This window comes from Sebastes fasciatus, chromosome 24 (genome assembly GCF_043250625.1).
Source record: "Sebastes fasciatus isolate fSebFas1 chromosome 24, fSebFas1.pri, whole genome shotgun sequence".
NCBI classification, from domain to species: domain Eukaryota; kingdom Metazoa; phylum Chordata; class Actinopteri; order Perciformes; family Sebastidae; genus Sebastes; species Sebastes fasciatus.
The window spans coordinates 3299949-3318123 of NC_133818.1; the positions used below are offsets into that span (position 1 = coordinate 3299949).

The 18175-nt window shown below is 36.3% G+C and overlaps 1 protein-coding gene across 16 annotated transcripts; it reads right to left on the minus strand.

Annotated features, from left to right (window-relative positions):
• Window positions 1–763: 763 nt before the first annotated feature.
• Window positions 764–14347, minus strand: stat1a (signal transducer and activator of transcription 1a). 16 transcript variants are annotated; one of them, XR_012593036.1, is made up of 26 exons: window positions 14210–14347; window positions 12547–12677; window positions 11478–11622; window positions 11300–11395; window positions 10664–10747; window positions 10466–10544; window positions 10202–10293; window positions 9801–9952; window positions 9440–9598; window positions 9183–9275; window positions 8170–8229; window positions 8068–8088; window positions 7404–7494; window positions 7155–7196; window positions 6323–6412; window positions 6135–6233; window positions 5037–5172; window positions 4850–4905; window positions 4524–4621; window positions 4239–4378; window positions 3042–3230; window positions 2638–2716; window positions 2455–2551; window positions 2077–2118; window positions 843–1852; window positions 764–805 (listed from the first exon to the last, which is right to left on the minus strand). XR_012593036.1 is itself a non-coding variant. In XM_074627569.1 (25 exons), exons 2-25 carry the CDS (start codon window positions 12672–12674, stop codon window positions 1823–1825), a joined length of 2295 nt encoding a protein of 764 aa, XP_074483670.1. In that variant the 5' UTR covers window positions 12675–12677; window positions 14210–14347; the 3' UTR covers window positions 764–1822. The 16 variants fall into 16 exon arrangements, 11 of the variants coding, with proteins under 11 accessions (XP_074483670.1, XP_074483669.1, XP_074483666.1 ...); XR_012593035.1 differs by having other exon boundaries at window positions 4524–4618; window positions 10664–10750; XR_012593034.1 differs by having other exon boundaries at window positions 10664–10750.
• Window positions 14348–18175: the final 3828 nt, after the last annotated feature.

The following is an 18175-nucleotide window of genomic DNA, read 5'->3' on the forward strand; positions in this document are numbered from 1 at the left end:
TAGTATTGTGTTGTTTAAAAATTAATATGAACTTGTTTTCTTTGCATTATTCCAGATCTGAAAACACTGCATCTTTTTTGTTATTTTGACCAGTTGTCATTTTCTGCAAATAAATGCTCTAAATGACAATATTTTTACCTGAAATTTGGGAGAAATGTTGTCAGTAGTTTATAGAATATAACAAAAAATGTAATTTTACTCAAACACATTCCAATAAATTGTAAAACCAGAGAAACTGATAATTTTGAAGTGGTCTCTTAATTTTTTCCAGAGCTGTATAAACTCTATAAATATAAACTCCCATGATCCCACACTACTCAACAACACCAAATTCAGTCTTTTGTTATGGGTTTTATTGAGAGGCCCCTAGTGGCAGAAAATTGCATATTGTGTGTTAAAAAAAAAATTCCCCCATTTCCAGCTAATAAAAATGAGCTTACTTGTTGTAAATGCATGAGAGAACAGTTTGCACATATTCTAATCTTAAATATATGTTTCTCTCAGTTGCACAGATGTGAATCCTGCAGCAGCACAGTGCACAGCAAAGACGGCTTCCTGTCACAAATGTTTGCAGCCTGTCATCAAATCCCTGGTGAGACTGTGAAAGATTCATCAGACATCTGGTGTGAAGAACATTTTCTGATTTAAGCCCTGCAGAATAAATGAAAAATAAACTTTTTTTGTGTGAAACTAAGGTGCCTTTACTGTTCTGGTAAACTTAAAGCATACCTCTACAATAATAATAAATAAGTGCCACACAAAATGACTCACCCAGGCAGGTTTAATAATGAAATATCAGTCTCAGCTACATGGACATTCAAAATCCCCAATTATACTAACACACATCCGGTCATAGAACAGTTCATCTGCATTAGCTCCCATCATTTGTGAAACCCAAAGCTAATGATAGAAAATAAATAAAAATCTCCATTTAAGTGCTACAGGAATGCAAATCACGATTTTAGCTCACAGTTTCTGCTAGAAAAATGATATAGGCATGCAGAATCACATTCTTCAATTTCACTGTTTTACTGGGATTACTATGGAGTTTAAAGTTCACATTTAATAAAAAGAAATATATATGTACACAATTAAAGTGACAGATCATGTCTAAGCTCTATATAAGCCCCATTCGGACTGGATTTATTTCTCTAGGGGAGATTACTTTGATGATGAAAACTTAAAAACAAGCAAGTTCAAGATCTAAGGACGTTTATTCTCGATGGACAGACCATATCTGATATGTTTATTTTGTCCAGATGGCAGGGTTCCTACACATTTTCCAGACATTTTGGTCGATTTTCGTGACTTGGTGCAGAGGATGCTGTGACATGACAACGGGGCTTTTGCCTTTGCATATGGCTTTCAATTGCCACCTCCCCCATGATTTTACACAAAGTTTGTATCTATCTTTCTTTTCCTACTTGGAATCCTTAGCCAGCCAGGCTTTATATTTGGGATTGTCCAGCCAGCCCCTCGGACAACTTGCATTTCTCCATTGTGGCCGTCCAGTCCACACTGCTACGCGAAAAGTTGGACAATATTTGACTTGTCCAACATCTTCCACTTTGGGGGGCAGAGCTGTTTTGCCTGTGACATACAGGCGTAGAGAGGCAGCTCTGTGCAGGGGTGGACTGGGACTGAAATTCAGCCCAGGACTTTGAGACAGCGTAGGAACCCTGAAATGGGGCTTTAGGGGATTGGTTACTGTACCTGTATCCTGATCCCATTATCTGAGAGTTTCAAAGTCCCCTAAGAGCGTTTTATATGAAAGAAAGAAGAAAGTACAGTATGAGGACGTGGATGAAGTGAAGAAACTCCCTCAGTTTTGGTCCGAAAATTCTGCACTCATCTGGGAAGAAAAGATGAGAAGGACAACAGCTTATTTGATTGTTTAATAAATTTAAGTCCATTTTTATTTTCTGAAAGAGGAATAAAAAGGTACGGAGACACAAAGTGAAGCAACTTGTGCTGAGAACTGTAGCTTAAAAGCAGTGTTAAAGGGACTGTTGGTAAGAATCAGAAGTTACAAACAGTCCCTTTAAGTGTAGAGCAACAGATTAAAACTGCATCTACCTGAACGTCAAACTCTCCAAATCCAGAAATCAGATTGTTGGTCTGAAAGCAGAGCAAGATGACAAACAGACAGCAAGATTTACAGCTGGACATACAGAGAGACATAAACTCAGCTTAAATCTATTTAAAAAAAGAAGATCCAATCAGATCACAGGAGAAATTAAGAAGGAGAAAGAAAACTTCAGATTTCATTTTACAGCATTATAAGTGCAGGGTACTCTTTGTGTGTGTTTTAATTTACTTACTGTGATAACTGTGTTGTGTGATAACGCAAAATGTTTGTCGTAGGGTAGCCCTTACGTTAAGATCTTACATTAAAGGTTGAGTCAGCAGTGCAAAGCAGCAATGTGTTAACTAATAGGACAAAGCAGTGCTCACCACAGCATCAATGTCTCTGGGACTCACATACTGCGATAAAACCTTATAGTCGTCAGGAGACATCGGCATCATGTTGTCGTGCAGTCTCGACGGATGTCTGGACAGAAAGCATCGATATTGTCTCTGTTCAAGCCGTTACTAATAAAATATAAAATCATATTAATTATCATAAATACTGCTTACACTTCTGAGACGGATATGAGCTCCGTCTTCATGTAGCCACTCTTCTCTGGACCATTCTCCACGTCCATGGGCTCTGGAGCTGGAAGTCAGTTGAACACAGATTAAAATGTTACAAATTGAATGGAGTTTGGTATAAAAATGTGTATATTGTTACTGGGTAGATTAAGTGTAAGTGGTGAATATTTGATGGTGTTTAATTATACAATATACAAAATATAAGAGTTCTGCAAATTATTCTTATTATTGTTTTTTTTAATTGAATTGCATTAAAAGAAGGTTTGATTAATGTTATTTACCTCAACTAGTAATTTCAGCTGTCAAATACATGTGAAGTGAAAAGTACAGTATATTATATATATAAGTACAGTAATTGTACTTTACACCACTGGAGTTTGCTGACTTACTCTCTGAGGGTTTGGGGTAGTACTTCCCGAAGGCCTTATCTTTTAGGATGTTGGGGTAGAGGAAGCGGAGCGGGTTCTCCGGGATGTTCTCGGCGGCCATCACCTTGTAGGTGCGGATGATGTCGGGCAGAGAGACGGCGGACAGCTCCTTCTTTGTGTACGGCTCCACGGAGTGGAAGAGCGCCTTGTCTGGGTTCATTAAGAGAGACGTTTAATCAGTATTGTTGATGTGAAATTTGATTTGATGCTTTCCCTTTTCAGACATAACAGGAAACCATTTAAAAATGCCCCGATCTTTGCCGAATATATTTGTGTTTTGGATTGTTGGTCTGACATAACAAGACGCTTGAAGACACACCCTGGGTTGTGGGAAGTTATATTATATATAATTATAATTAGTTAGGAATTTTCACTATTTTCTGACATTTTATAATTTATTGATTAACTTATAGTATTAAGAACTGCAATAGAACTACACAAAAGGTCATATTTATAAATAAGCTTCAAGGCCAAAAGACACTTATTTTTATGATTTTGCTTTTAATTACTTTTTATCATTTTTAACACCATTGTTTTTATGTATTGTACTGTTTTATTGGTCTTATTTATTGATACATTTTGCCCCTGATGACCTCTGTCTTTAACACCTGTGTTATTGTTTCTATTCATTTTATTTTGTTTTTTGCTGTACAGCACTTTGATGTTTGAAATGTGCTGTATAAAATAATAAATAATTTATAAATAATACATTTATTATTATTATTTTAAAAAGTGAAGATTTTAAAATCTCCTATTGTTGTACATTTCTTGCAAACTTTCAAGTAACTTGTTTGAGTGAAATGGTATGACCAGCAAATGTATTTAGAAGCCGTTAATTCACTTTTTCAGTCTGATTTTGAATGTAAAAATCACACAATAGTCAACATAAAGGATTTGACACTGTGCTATAAATTGCCCAAAAATCTTTGTGATGTAATATCAGTAGTATAGTAATAGTTAGTAGCTAACTAACCAGGACTAGTGACTTCCTTTAGGGACTGAAAGTTAAAGACAACAAACAGGTGGGTAGCCTTTTCGTGTTGTTTTTTGACTAATTTCTGCGCAGACAAAAAAGAGTGAACGAATTTGTAAAACTATAAATGAATCGCTGAAATTTGGAGGTGTTTTTATGTGGCTGAGGAGAGACTTTGTGCTCACCGTGGACGTCGTGTTCGATCCAGGTGAAGGTGATCGCTCCCTCCCTGCTGCTCTCGCTGAACCTGAGCAGGAAGGTACCAGGACACTTGTCACTCAGCAGATGCTTCTCCCTCTCCTTACTGATGAAGCCCAAGATGGAGCTGCAAACAGAATGACAACAGGGCTGGAATGTAACTCAGTACATTGAGTACTCAAGTACTGTACACATTTGAGGTACTTGTACATTACGTGAGTCTTTTCTTTTCATGCTTTGTACTCCACTGCATTTATCTCAATAGCACCCACCCGTCGTTCCAGAGGGAAAGCAGGTGTCTTTTAATCAGATCCAGGATTCCTTCGATCCACAACCAGAACGGAAAAGCTTTCTCGTTGGCACTCTGCTGCTGGGCAAAAGAAAAGGTGTTTATTTTAGCAAAGTCACGGTGAAGTGTAAAAAACAACAACAATGAGAACAATAAAATAGTAACCTGACAGAATAAAACCATGTGAAAGAAGAAAAGAATGTTTTTAATGTTAATGATTATTTTCATAATGTTATTGTCAGCAAATAGTGAATTGATTATTTCAGTCAGAAATCGTTCTTTGTAGTTTTTAAAAAGACTGTGACTCACCTTGCAGAACTTGACCCAGGGGATTTGTCCCTCTGGGTTCCTCTGGGCTTTGGCTCCTGCAGAGAAACATTTGAAGTTTTACATTCACGCTTAATTCCTCTGTGCCAAAGGCCTCCACTGAGCCCTAACGGTGTAAAACATCTGCAGGTATCAGAGGCGTTCATCTTTAAAAAGGTGTGCTTCCTACCAAGCAGCTTGTCAGCCAGCATGTTGAGCTGCTCCTGGTTCAAGCCTCGCTTGGTGGCGGAGGAGAACTGCCAGCTGAGGATCTCGGACAGCTGAGACCACTTCGCCAGCGGAGGGGTGAGGAAGAACTTCAGATTCTGAGGATGACGAGAGAAAAGAAGAAACTTAAATAACAACATGTCAAACATACCTGAACTTTTGAAGCGAACACCAATATTTATATATATATTAGCTCGTCATGAAGGAGGCTAAATAACGCTCCAAATGTACGCTACATTTTGGCGAGGAAGAACTGGCATGGCCATTTTCAAAGGGGTCCCTTGACCTCTGACCTCCAGATCAGTGAATGTAAATGGGTCCTATGGGTACCCACGAGTCTCCCCTTTACAGACATGCCCACTTTATGATAATCACATGCAGTTTGGGGCAAGTCATAGTCAAGTCAGCACACTGACACACTGACAGCTGTTGTTGCCTGTTGGGCTGCAGTTTGCCATGTTATGATTTCAGCATATTCTTTATGTTAAATGTATATAAAACCTGTGAGGGTTTCTGGACAATATCTGTCATTGTTTTGTGTTGTTAATTGATTTCCAATAATAAATATGCATAAGATTTGCATAAAGCACTATATTTGCCCACTCCCATGTTGATAAGAGTATTAAATACTTGACAAATCTCCCTTTAAGGTACATTTTGAACAGATAAAAAAATTGCTTTTAAATATTTTAATCGATTGACAGCCCTAATTATATCCCATACTATATTATACTTCTAGATTAATACAGACAAATACTAAGTATCATTGCTTAATCATGTTTTATATTAGTCTGGTGTACGCTGTTTACAGCTGACTTTGCTGTTACTAATCACACCACTGTCAATTCAACTTGCAATTTTGACTTTAATTGCTCTCTTATTTTTGTTTTCGATACTTCTAATCTGTTAATCTGCGACTGCAACACCTGAATCACTTGTGTATCTGCGATAAGACAATATTTGCCAATAGTCGAGAAGGACCCTGACCATCTATTGGATGAGCTTTAAATCAATGCATACCTTATCTTTTGTGTGTGTGTGTGTGTGTGTGTGTGCTCACCTTGGGCTCTGTGGTCAGCATGTTGTACCAGAGGATGGAGGCCCAGCCGCTGGGCAGCTGACAGACGTTAGAGATGACCACAACCGGCAGAGACATGGCCTACAACAACAACACACAACAGGATAAAATCATGAACAAACCCACATAGAAATCCAGAGTGAATAACAACTCCTGTCGTCTGATCTCACCTCCAGTTTGATGTTGAGTCCCGACTGGTTGAGCTGCAGCTCGGACTCAAAGCTGAGCGAGTGAAGCTCCTCTGTGACGATCAGAGGACCCTGAACAAACACACACACATTCAGCTCGCACAAAACTATAACACACACGATGAAACAACACAAAACCTCCACAACTCTCTGAAGGAAACAAATAAGACTCCTGCAGTAGCCATAAATAAGGAATAATGCAACCACTCCGCATTTTCTACACATGAGCAAAACCTGTGTGTTGTTTAACATGCTGTCATGTTTCTGATGTTTTATGTCTCTATAACGTTTTATTCTGAAAGGGTGTGGTCAGTGGGAGACTTGTGCAATAATCATAAAAAACCCTAGAGTTGTGTACACTCTGTACTGATGCTTCTTTTAGGCCTAAATTGGCTAAAAATTAGAAATACATAACATTTGAAACCCCTTTTGAAAACTAAATATTTAACAAATAATTAATAAGAGACCAGAAATGATCTATAATATTACATTTTTCTTCACACTTCATGTTAGAGTACATTTAACAAAGATATATGTGGATGATTTTATTTGTTTAATATATTTGACCTTTAACCAGGGGTGGTAAGTAACTAAGTACATTTCAACAAGTAAAGTACTTCAAAATTTTACCTTGTTACAGTACTTTATACTGCAATTCAGAGATATTTTACTTTTTATGAATACCTTTAAGCCGTTTGCTCGGTTGCCATGTTTGCAATAATTTAGTTTTATCCCCTTATCATGTAATATTCTTGTTATTTTGGATTAAAACCAGAACAAGTATTTCTCTCAACAGTATCACTGAGGCTCTTACCTCGTTCGTTCGGTTGCCGGCGACTTTCTGCTCTTTCAGTTGCTGCGTGAAGAACAAGAAGAAGTTAGAGAAACTTGCTTTACATAAAAGTTTCTATCATCTGTTTATTTTTAGGTTTAACCCGCCTGCACCTCCCCTCATCAAAGCACAAACAACTTTTACTCTTTATACAATTTAGCTTTAAAATTCTACACTTCCTGCTTTGAAACAAAACAGCAAAAGTCGATTAAAAATAAACAGAAGTCTTACCAGATGTCTGAACTCTGCTGCCAGGCTGCCGTTCGACTCCTCCATGTTCATGACTTTGGTGTTTGTTCCCAAAATATTGAACTTCCGAAACCTGAAAATAGACACAACATCAATAAGTCAATTTATTAGGAGTCGTTAACAGTAATTTATTCAACATTTATTTACATTCAAATAAGAGGAGGAGGAGGAGGAGGAGGAGGAATATGGGAGCGAGGAGGAAGGAAGAATATGAGGAAGAGGAAGAGAAGATGGAGAGGAGGAGAGAGGAGTTGGAAAGGGAGGAGGAGCAGGAGGAAGAAGATGGAGAGGAGGAAGAGGGAGGAAGAAGAGGAGTTGGAAAGGGAGGAGGAGAAGAAGGAAGTAGGACCAGGATGAGGAGGAAGAACATGATGAAAAGGAGGAATATAAGGGAGGAGGAGGAGGAGGAGGAGGATGGAAAAATATGAGGAGCAGGATGAGGAGCAATTCAAATATTTTCTAGAGCCCAACGAAAGCTTTTCCCCCCCTGAAACTGTCCTAACTTGTCTTTAGTTATTATTAATAATAATAATAATAATAATAATAATAATAATAATAATAATAATAATAATAGCTTTATAAGCTCTATACAATAAAAATACATAAAATATATACTGAAATGTGTGTAAATGGATTTGAGACGTACCCTTTCTTCTCCGTCACATCTCTGAGGAACAGAAGAAGATTTATTATTAAACAACATGTTCAACCACACACAGGTTAACGTGAACTCTTGAACGCAGCTTACTTATCAAACAGGGCCTTGACTTTGAGCTGGTAGTTGAACTCCTGCAGCTTCACCAGGAACCTGAAACAAAAACAAGACGTTCAACTGAAACAGGACGTTGATAGAAGATGGAGAGGAGGAGAGAGGAGGAAGACGAGCAGGGGGAGAAAGAAGAGGACAGGCTTGAAAACAAAAACATCACAAATACTTATTTTTTTAAGAAATAGGATGACAAAACCTACAGCCTTGTTTCTTCCTTTTGCAACAATATTTGATTTTGTGGGAAGAGGAAGGTGAGGGGGAGGAGGAGAAAGGAAGATGTCATCCTTTTTAAATAGGATGACAAGACCTACAGCCTTGTTTCTTTGAGGGAGGAGGAAGATGATTGGGAGGAGGAAGAGGAGAGAAAATGGAGAGGAGGAGAGATTAGGAAGTGGGAAGAGGAAGAGGGGCAGCATGAGGAGGAGAAGAGAGATTGGACAGGAAGAAGGAGGAGGAGGAGGAGAAAAGATGGAGAGGAAGAGGGACGAGAATGAGGAGCAGCATGAGGAGGAGAAAGAGGATGAGGAGAAAAGATGGAGAGGAAGAGAGAGGAGAAAGAGGAAGAGAAGGAGCATAAGGAGAAAAACGATGAGGAGAGAAAATAGAGAGGAAGAGGTAGGAGAAAGAAGAGGAGGAGGAGCATGATGAGGAGAAAGACAATGAGGAGTAAAGATGGAGAAGAAGAAGAGGGAGAAGAAAGAAGAGCAGCATGAGGAGAAGACGGAAGAAAAGAGAGCAGATCAGGAGGAGGAGGAGAAAGAGGAAGAGGAGAGAAGACGGAGATGATGAGGAGCAGCATGAGGAGGACAAAAAGGATGAGGAGAGAAGATGGAGAGGAAGAGGGAGAAGAAAGAAGAGGAGGAGAGAGGGGGAATAGGAGGAGGATTTGCTTTGTTTTTGTCCTTTCATCCAGAAACACAGGTGTAATTAATAATATTAATAATTAATAATCCATCATTCAGAAGTCAGACATGAAGCTCAGTTTTTCTTACCGGAGTTTCACTGTGAACTGGACGCCTGTTTTCAGCACCAGCGGCCTCTGTGGGTGGGTGGGCATGCAGGGCTGCCTCTCTACAACCAGAGAACTGCACACACACACACACACACACACACACACACACACACACACACACACACACACACACACACATTATATTTTAAGTTTGAGCCGTACAACAGGATGAGATTAAATTCCTAATTAATCATTAATAAGGTGATCAATAACGTGTGTGTGTAAGAGGTTCCTTACTTGGAGAGGAGGTTCTTGAGGAGGTCTAGAGCCCGGGCCTCCAGGTAAGCTTTCTTCTGTGTGATGGGGTCGCTGTCGTACGTGAACTTCTGCTCCAACTCCTGCAGCTTCTTCAGGTGCTGACGGACCTGCTGGAGACTCTCCGCTACTGCTGTGAACCTGCAGGACGAGGAGGAGGAGGAGGGGGAGAAGGGAAGGGAGGAGGGAGGAGGAGAAAGGAGGAGGAAGAGGAGGAGGAGGAGGAGGAGAAAAGGAGGGAGGGATAAAGAGAAGAGGATGTTTAATACAGTCATTGAAGGAAAGATTCTGTTGTTGTTGTTTGTGTGTTTTTCGGAGGATGTGTGTTGACAGGAAGTCTCACCAGTTCTGCAGCTGGTCCACGCAGGCGTTGGGCGGACCGCCGATACAGGCGATCTGCTGCCGCTGCTTCCACTCCGGCAGCTCCTCAGAGATCAGGTCTGACAGCAACGCCTGAGTAACATTCAGGAGGTCCGTCAGCTGGATCACCACGTCCTGAGAAACACGGCAGACAAAAGTCATCAGGATGCCTGAAACCAAAACCACCTCTATCTACATCTACAGTATATCTAGATCTACATCTACATTTAGATCTTTATATCTATATCTACAGTATATCTAGATCTACATCTACATCGGTTTCTATAAAAGAAGCCAAAACTTCCCTTAAAACATGTGTTTTCCATAATTCTCGCCAATCTTTTCAAGCGTCTTCACAAAGTCAATGCGTCTCCGTTTGCTCACCTGTCGTTTGGCTTTCAGCTCGAAGCACATCCTCCCGACCGTCATCTTCTCCTTCTCCAGCTCCTTTGGTGTCATGCCGTTCGGTTCATTCTCTGCACAAACGTAAATAAATCCAGAGTTTAGCTTCACAAACTAGCCTCGTCTGCATCATTTCTTACTGGAGAAAACAACACAGAATATAATATGTACAGCGTCCCCCGTGCACACAATTTCTCTTTCCAACTTGTGGCGTCTTGTAGACCTAATAACACCTTCAACACCAACCTCTGTTCTTCAGTGTGTTGACTTTGAAGTCGTACTCGTCCTGCAGATCTTCCAGGTTCTTAATGTTCTGATCCGCCACCTGAACAACATTTGAGAATAAACTCAATGACATTTCAACAGTAGAAGAAAAAGAACAGTCTTTACACTTTAACTCTGTGTATATGGTGTCATATCACTTATTAATCCATGTTGTTTTACCTGGACTCGGTCTTTTATCTCCTTCACTTTGTTGTCCAGCTTCTGTTTCTCCACCACCATGGCCGACACCGTCCCCTCACCCTCCTGCTGCAGACATGAGGGAAACTTTATAGTAAGAGAATTGCTCCGTTTATAACCAAAGTTAATATTTATTTATTATTGGAAACTTTATTCTTTATATCTGCTGACCTGTTGTGTGCTTATAATTTATTAGAATTAATTATAAGTGCACCAATTGAACAGATTTATCTAGATTTAGTGCCAAATTACAAAACCATTCCTGCAACATTTAGGGAATTATTGGGGATTTAAGCACCTGTAAAATAACTAAGACTTGTTTCTATTTTATTGTCATATTCTACTGAAATGGCCTGTGTTGAACAATAAAATATTATAAATGTAATTAGCGTTTTCAGTCCAAAATGGCGACAGCGGCTATTGTCAAAATAACACCAGAGTTTTGTCTCTTTGCTTATATACTCTTTGACGTTAGCACTCATTTGGTGGTTGCCTAGCAACATATAAAATAAAAAGACGGAGAAAAATGCAATAAAAAACAAAATAAACGCTCCGTCTGATCTGGCAACAAAAAGGCAGTGCGGTGCGCCTCGCGTTTTCCACTGATCTGGGCCTTACCTCGGCGCTCTTCGCACTGGCCAGGATCTTCTGCTCCTCCTTCAGGTTTCTGGAGATGATCATGGCCATGTGGACCGGATCTTCCTGGAACCGATCCTGCAGAGAGACACTCAAGAGTTTAAATTACAGCTTACACACCACACAAAGGTTAAAATCTCTGCTCCGGCTGGGTTCGGACCTGCAGGTTCCTCTTGATCTTGCGGATGTTGTGCTGCAGCAGGAAGTTGTTCTCCAGGGCGAAGCGGCTGTGTTGGTCGTCCAGCTGAGCCAGGAGGTCGTGGAACCGAACGGTGGCCAGGGAGTCCTGAATCGCCACCGTGTCCCTGAGGAGGCCGAGAACACACCACTACTACTACAGATGCAACCAATGACTATTTCTAAATAATTATTTATCCAATTAATTGTTTAGTTTATAAGATAAGTCCAAAAGAGGAGGTTTGGCATTGAATTAATATAATCTTCTTTAATTAAACTGCAACTTCTACTATGAATAGCAATAATGATCTTCCTGGATAACTTAGAGTTAATCAGTGAAAACCCATTCTCAAAGAGGTCACTAAGTAATTGAATGATTATTTTTTGTGTTTTTGACACGCGTTCATAAGTCTTTTAATTTCCTTTTTGTATTTACTTACATAAATACTAATTAATTACAGATCCCTACGTTAAGAAATGCAACATTTAAAAAGTCCAAAGCTGAAACAATTAATTGATTGATATTTTGAAAATAATTTATTCGCCTTTCGTCATTTTTCGAATAAAAAAAAAGAATGTTCTCAGATTATTGATTCGTCTTCTGATTTAAATTAAATATATTTTGGCTTGGAGCTGCTGGTCTGACAAAACAAGACATGTAAAGACATGTAATAAGCGCTTTATTTACCATTTTCTGATTATTTTATAGATAATCAATTAATTGAAAAAAAGTGTAAGGCAGATTTATAAATAATAAAACATATTCATTAATCGCTTTGACAACTTTTAAATTAAGTTTTGATCTGTTTTTGTAATAGGGCTGCAACTAATGCTTATTTTCATTACTGATTAATCTGCTTAATTAATTGATGATTGGTTAATAAAATGTGCTCAGAGCACAAAGTGACCACTTCAAATGTCTTGTCTATGTGGAACAATATTAATACCAAATTGGTGTGTCTTTTTGTAAAGAAAGTAAACCTTATTTAAACATTACAAAAAGATATAAAAAGATCTTATAAAGAGCCATCACTGAGTGTTTGTGCTCTCACCAGTCGATGCTCTCGATCCACCTGCTCAGGTACTGTCTGATGTCCATCGGGAAGGAGTCATCATACAGCTGGTCCACCTGTTCCAGGTATTTGCAGTCCAGCATCTGGAGCTGGCACCACTGCGCCATCTTCTGTTGAACAAGAGCAGCTTCATGAGGATTCAGGGTTCCAACTTTTAGGTTTGTTCAACTAGAATCCGACCATGATCAGATATTTTTTTTCAACCATAAATACAAAACATAAATTATTATTTTTTTTATAAGGATCTCTTGAATATGTACAGTTGAAGAATAAACCTTGTCAAAGCATAAAAACTCATCAAAAATAATACTTTTATTGTTTATAACTGAGTACTATTTCTTATTCAGATTATGAGCAGTAATCTGTTGCTTCTGTTACACATTTTGTATTTTTGTTTATGCTGCAGTCATCTTAAAACCTTCGGAATATATGAATAATGCAATCAGTGTGGTCAGAGGTCAAAGGTCAGGGAGCTCTGGAGCTTGAAAGAAATCAATGTTTTGCACAAGGGCACTTCAGCAGAGTGAAAGGCTTGAATCCAGCTCCTCTCTTCACTCACTACACCAATCCAGCTGCTTGTTTACAGAACAAGAAACTGGGAAATTAGAAAATGCTGACTCCATAATTATTATAGGATGTGTGTCTTCTCCTTTTGGTTAACAGGAAAGTGCAATATCTGAGAGTTTAGAGTGCAAAAAAAGGAAGACAAATGAGTAATATCCTGGAGGAAAAAGAACATGGATTTGACTCATTCTTGCATTTGAAAAAGATGAATATATTACAACTGCTTCATTAAACATGAAATTGATGGTTATTGCTGCATCAAATTTTATTTTATATTATTCAAATCACATTATTATAATTTGTTTTATATATATATATATATATAAGTTGGCAAAGGTGAGTGTAGGAGGAGAAGTCCATAAGTTTCGATTTCCCCACTGTGTCAGACTATCCCACAGTGGAAATCTCACCTGAACCAAATTCCATCCAGAAATGTGACTTTTTAAGGATTTCTTCTGTATTGCTATAAATACCAGCGTCACAGCAAAAAACATAACACTTAATCTAAATTGTTATATTTTCACTGGTGAATTCGGCATACGTGTGATTCACCTGGTGTTACCTTGAAATTAGCTAAACACCTGAGACAGGTCGCTAAATTACTTCCTAACTAACATGAGTGGTGGGCGGTGACAGATTCAGTAAACACCTTTAAAAAGTTAAATTCTGATATAAATAATTAAAACTATCAGACTAAAACTATCAGACTATCAGTATCCCAGGGTGGAGATCTCACCTGAACCCTCCTTAGGGCTGATTCTAGCGAACCAGACTCCGTCCAGAAATGTGACTTTTTAAGGATTTCTTCTGTATTGCAATAAATATTAACGTTACAACAAAAAATGCAACACTTAATCTAAATTGTTATAGTTCACTAGTGAATTCGGCATACGTTTGATTCACCTGGTGAAACAAGAAATTAGCTAAACAGACGTTTTTAACGTTAAAGACTATCAAGTTCAACTAGCTGCTAAATTTAGTAGTTCAGCTTGTTTGAAGAGTTTTCTCTCATTAAGAACAGATAGCTGATTTGAGATACATTATGTAACTTCATGAAGCATTAATTGATCAAACTTACCTTGTATTTTGAGGAAAAGTGTCCAATATATTACCGAAAAAGTAAGTTTTTCCTAAATGGTGCAACCAGTTTGCAAGGCAGCTGCTGCTACTGTAGTGTACAGGAAACAGCCTCAGCCAATCATCGCTCACGCTTTGCGACATGGGCCCACCCCTTTTCTTTTGACAGCCAATCAGAACGATGCAAACCGGCTGTTCTGTCAGTTAGCTATCCTCCCCATAATAACAACTATACACAGTATGTTTTTTTTAGATTTAGTGATATGAGCACAATATCAAGAATAAACATGTGTAAACAATTTTTTTTATCATACACTCTATGTGTGTCAAACTATATGTAAAATATTATTTATATGATTAAAAGCAAAATAATGTAGTTTACCAGGGAGGAAAGCCACTAATCAGAAGAGCTTACAGTAACCACGTGTTTTCAGAGAAAGAGAAAGTAACTCCTACAACTCTGAAACTGAAACCTAACTTATGATGAAATAACCAGTTTGCATATTACTACATTGACCAAAATAAGATAAGAAAATTATTTTCAAAACACATGATTGGAAAAAAATGTTAGATAATAAAACATAATACATGTGTTTCAGATTTGGCCCCAATAACAATAATAATAATAATATGCTATATCACAAGTGGAAGAACCATAGTTATCAAGATTATAATTCTTACAGTCTTTACATTTTTAGATTATAATTTACAATCTTTAATGCACATTTTTAGATTATAATTTACAGTCTTTGATGCAAATTTTTAGACTATAATTTACAGTCTTTAATGTACATTTTTAGATAATTTACAGTCTTTAATGCACATTTTTAGATTATAATTTACAGTCTTTGATGCACATTTTTAGACTATAATTTAAAGTCTTTAATGCACATTTTTGCACATTTTTAGATTATAATTTAGTCTTTAATGCACATTTTTAGATAATAATTTACGGTCTTTAATGCACGTTTTTACATATTTTTAGACTATAATTTACAGTCTTTAATGTACATTTTCAGATAATTTACAGTCTTTAATGCACATTTTTAGATTATAATTTATAGTCTTTGATGCACATTTTTAGACTATAATTTAAAGTCTTTAATGTACATTTTTAGATTATAATTTACAGTCTTTAATGCACATTTTTAGACTATAATTTACAATCTTTAATGCACATTTTTAGATTATAATTTACAGTCTTTAATGCACATTTTTGCACATTTTTAGACTATAATTTAGATTCTTTCATGTACATTTTTAGATAATAATTTACAGTCTTTAATAAACGTTTTTACACATTTTTAGACTTTAATTTACAGTCTTTAATGTAAATTTTTTATATAATTTACAGTCTTTAATGCACATTTTTGCACATTTTTGGATTATAATTTACAGTCTTTGATGCACATTTTAGACTATAATTTACAGTCTTTGATGCACATTTTAGATTATAATTTACAGTCTTTAATGCACATTTTTAGATTATAATTTACAGTCTTTGATGCACATTTTAGACTATAATTTACAGTCTTTAATGCACATTTTAGACTATAATTTACAGTCTTTGATGCACATTTTAGATTATAATTTAGTCTTTAATGTACATTTTTAGATTATAATTTAAAGTCTTTAATGTACATTTTTATATAATAATTTACAGTCTTTAATGCACGTTTTTACACATTTTTAGACTATAATTTACAGTCTTTAATGTACATCTTTAGGTAATAATTTACAGTCTTTAATGTACATTTTTAGATTATAATTTAAAGTCTTTAATATACATTTTTATATAATATTTTACAGTCTTTAATGCACGTTTTTACACATTTTTAGACTATAATTTAAAGTCTTTAATGCACATTTTTAGACTATAATTTAAAGTCTTTAATGCACATTTTTAGACTATAATTTAAAGTCTTTAATGCACATTTTTAGATTATAATTTAAAGTCTTTAATGCACATTTTTAGATTATAATTTACAGTTATAATAATATGTATATAATAGTATAATAATATAATTTAATTTAATTTAGTGTAATAACATAATTTACATACTGTACATAATCCTTATCAGGTTATCAGGAAAACATTCATTTTGGGGGAAATATTCAGAAAAGTGTGTATTAACGTCCTCTTGTGGCCACGGTTGGTAACTGCAACTACATCAGTGTCAAGTTAGAGTTATTGCATACAAGCTATGATACTTTCGGTCATTATTCAAAATAAAAGTCTTCTAAAATACATTAGTGGCCTACGGTGGCCCTGAGGGCTCATAGCAACAACGCGAACGACGTGTTTAAGCTAGCCGAGCCAGCCAACTTCTAACATTAGCTCTGATTATTTTCTTGTTGTAATATAAGTAATATTTGAAAGTAGTCGGCAAACAAGCTAAATCAGAAAAATTTGTAAATAACATCATTCGGAAAATGTGTTTTAACGCCCTCTTGTGGCGACGGTTGTAATCTGCAACTGCATTGATACAACGTCCGGTCATCATTCAAAATAAAAGTCTTTCTTTCCGTAATATAAGTGACATTTAAATGGAAAGTAGTTGGTAAACTAGCTAAAGCCTCAGCAACATGATATCCAAGTAACATCATATTCAGTCTGCCTTCATGCTAATGATAATTATATGTAATTATTTATAATAATAATAGTAATAAAATAAATAAATAATAATAATTAGTATAATAATAATAATAATAACAATACTACTAATAATACTTATTATTAATAATTAATTATTATTCATTCATTATTATTATTATTAAATAAAATGTATAATAATACTAATAATAATTATTAGTATTGCATCTCTTGCTCTTTTATTTTGAAGGATTCAACCGGAAGTACAGCTTCTATGTAATTCGTCTAACTTGATTAAACCGCAGTTATAGTTACTGACTGAATATGATGTTACTTGGATATCATGTTGCTGAGGTTTGTAGCTAGTTTACCGACTACTTTCCATTTAAATGTTACTTATATTACGGAAAGAAAGACTTTTATTTTGAATGATGACCGGAAGTGATATCAATGCAGTTAAAGTTACCAACCGTCGCCACAAGAGGGCGTTAAAACACATTTTCCGAATTATGTTATTTCTATATTTGTAGCTAGTTTGCCGAATACTTTCAAATATTACTTATATTACAACAAGAAAATAATCAGAGTTAATGTTAGAAGGTGGCTGGCTCGGCTAACTTAAACACGTCGTTCGCGTTGCTGCTATGAGCCCTCAGGGCCACCGTAGGCCACTGACGTCATTTATAAGACTTTTATTTTGAATGAAAACCGGAAGTAGCATACCCTGTATGCAATAACTCTAACTTGACACTGATGTAGTTGCAGTTACCAACCGTGGCCACAAGAGGGCGTTAATACACACTTTTCTGAATATTTCCCCCAAAATGAATGTTTTCCTGATAACCTGATAAGGATTATGTACAGTATGTAAATTATATTATTATACAAAATTAAATTAAATTATATTATTATACTATTATATATATATTATTATAACTGTAAATTATAGTCTAAAAATGTACATTAAAGACTGTAAATTATAGTCTAAAAATGTGTAAAGACGTGCATTAAAGACTGTAAATTATTATCTAAAGATGCACATTAAAGACTTTAAATTATAGTCTAAAATGTGCATCAAAGACTGTAAATTTTAATCTAAAAATGTACATTACAGACTGTAAATCATAGTCTAAAAATGTGTAAAAACATGGATTAAAAACTGCAAATTATCTAAAAACGTGCATTAAAGAGCTAGTAGCTAGTTTACTGACTACTTTCCATTTGAAATATTACTTATATTACAACAAGGAAATAATCAGAGCTAATGTTAGAAGGTAGCTGGCTCGGCTAATTTAAACCCGATTTTCGCGTTGTTGCAGTGAGCCCTCAGAGCCACCGTAGGCCACTAATGTATTTTATAAGACTTTTATTTTG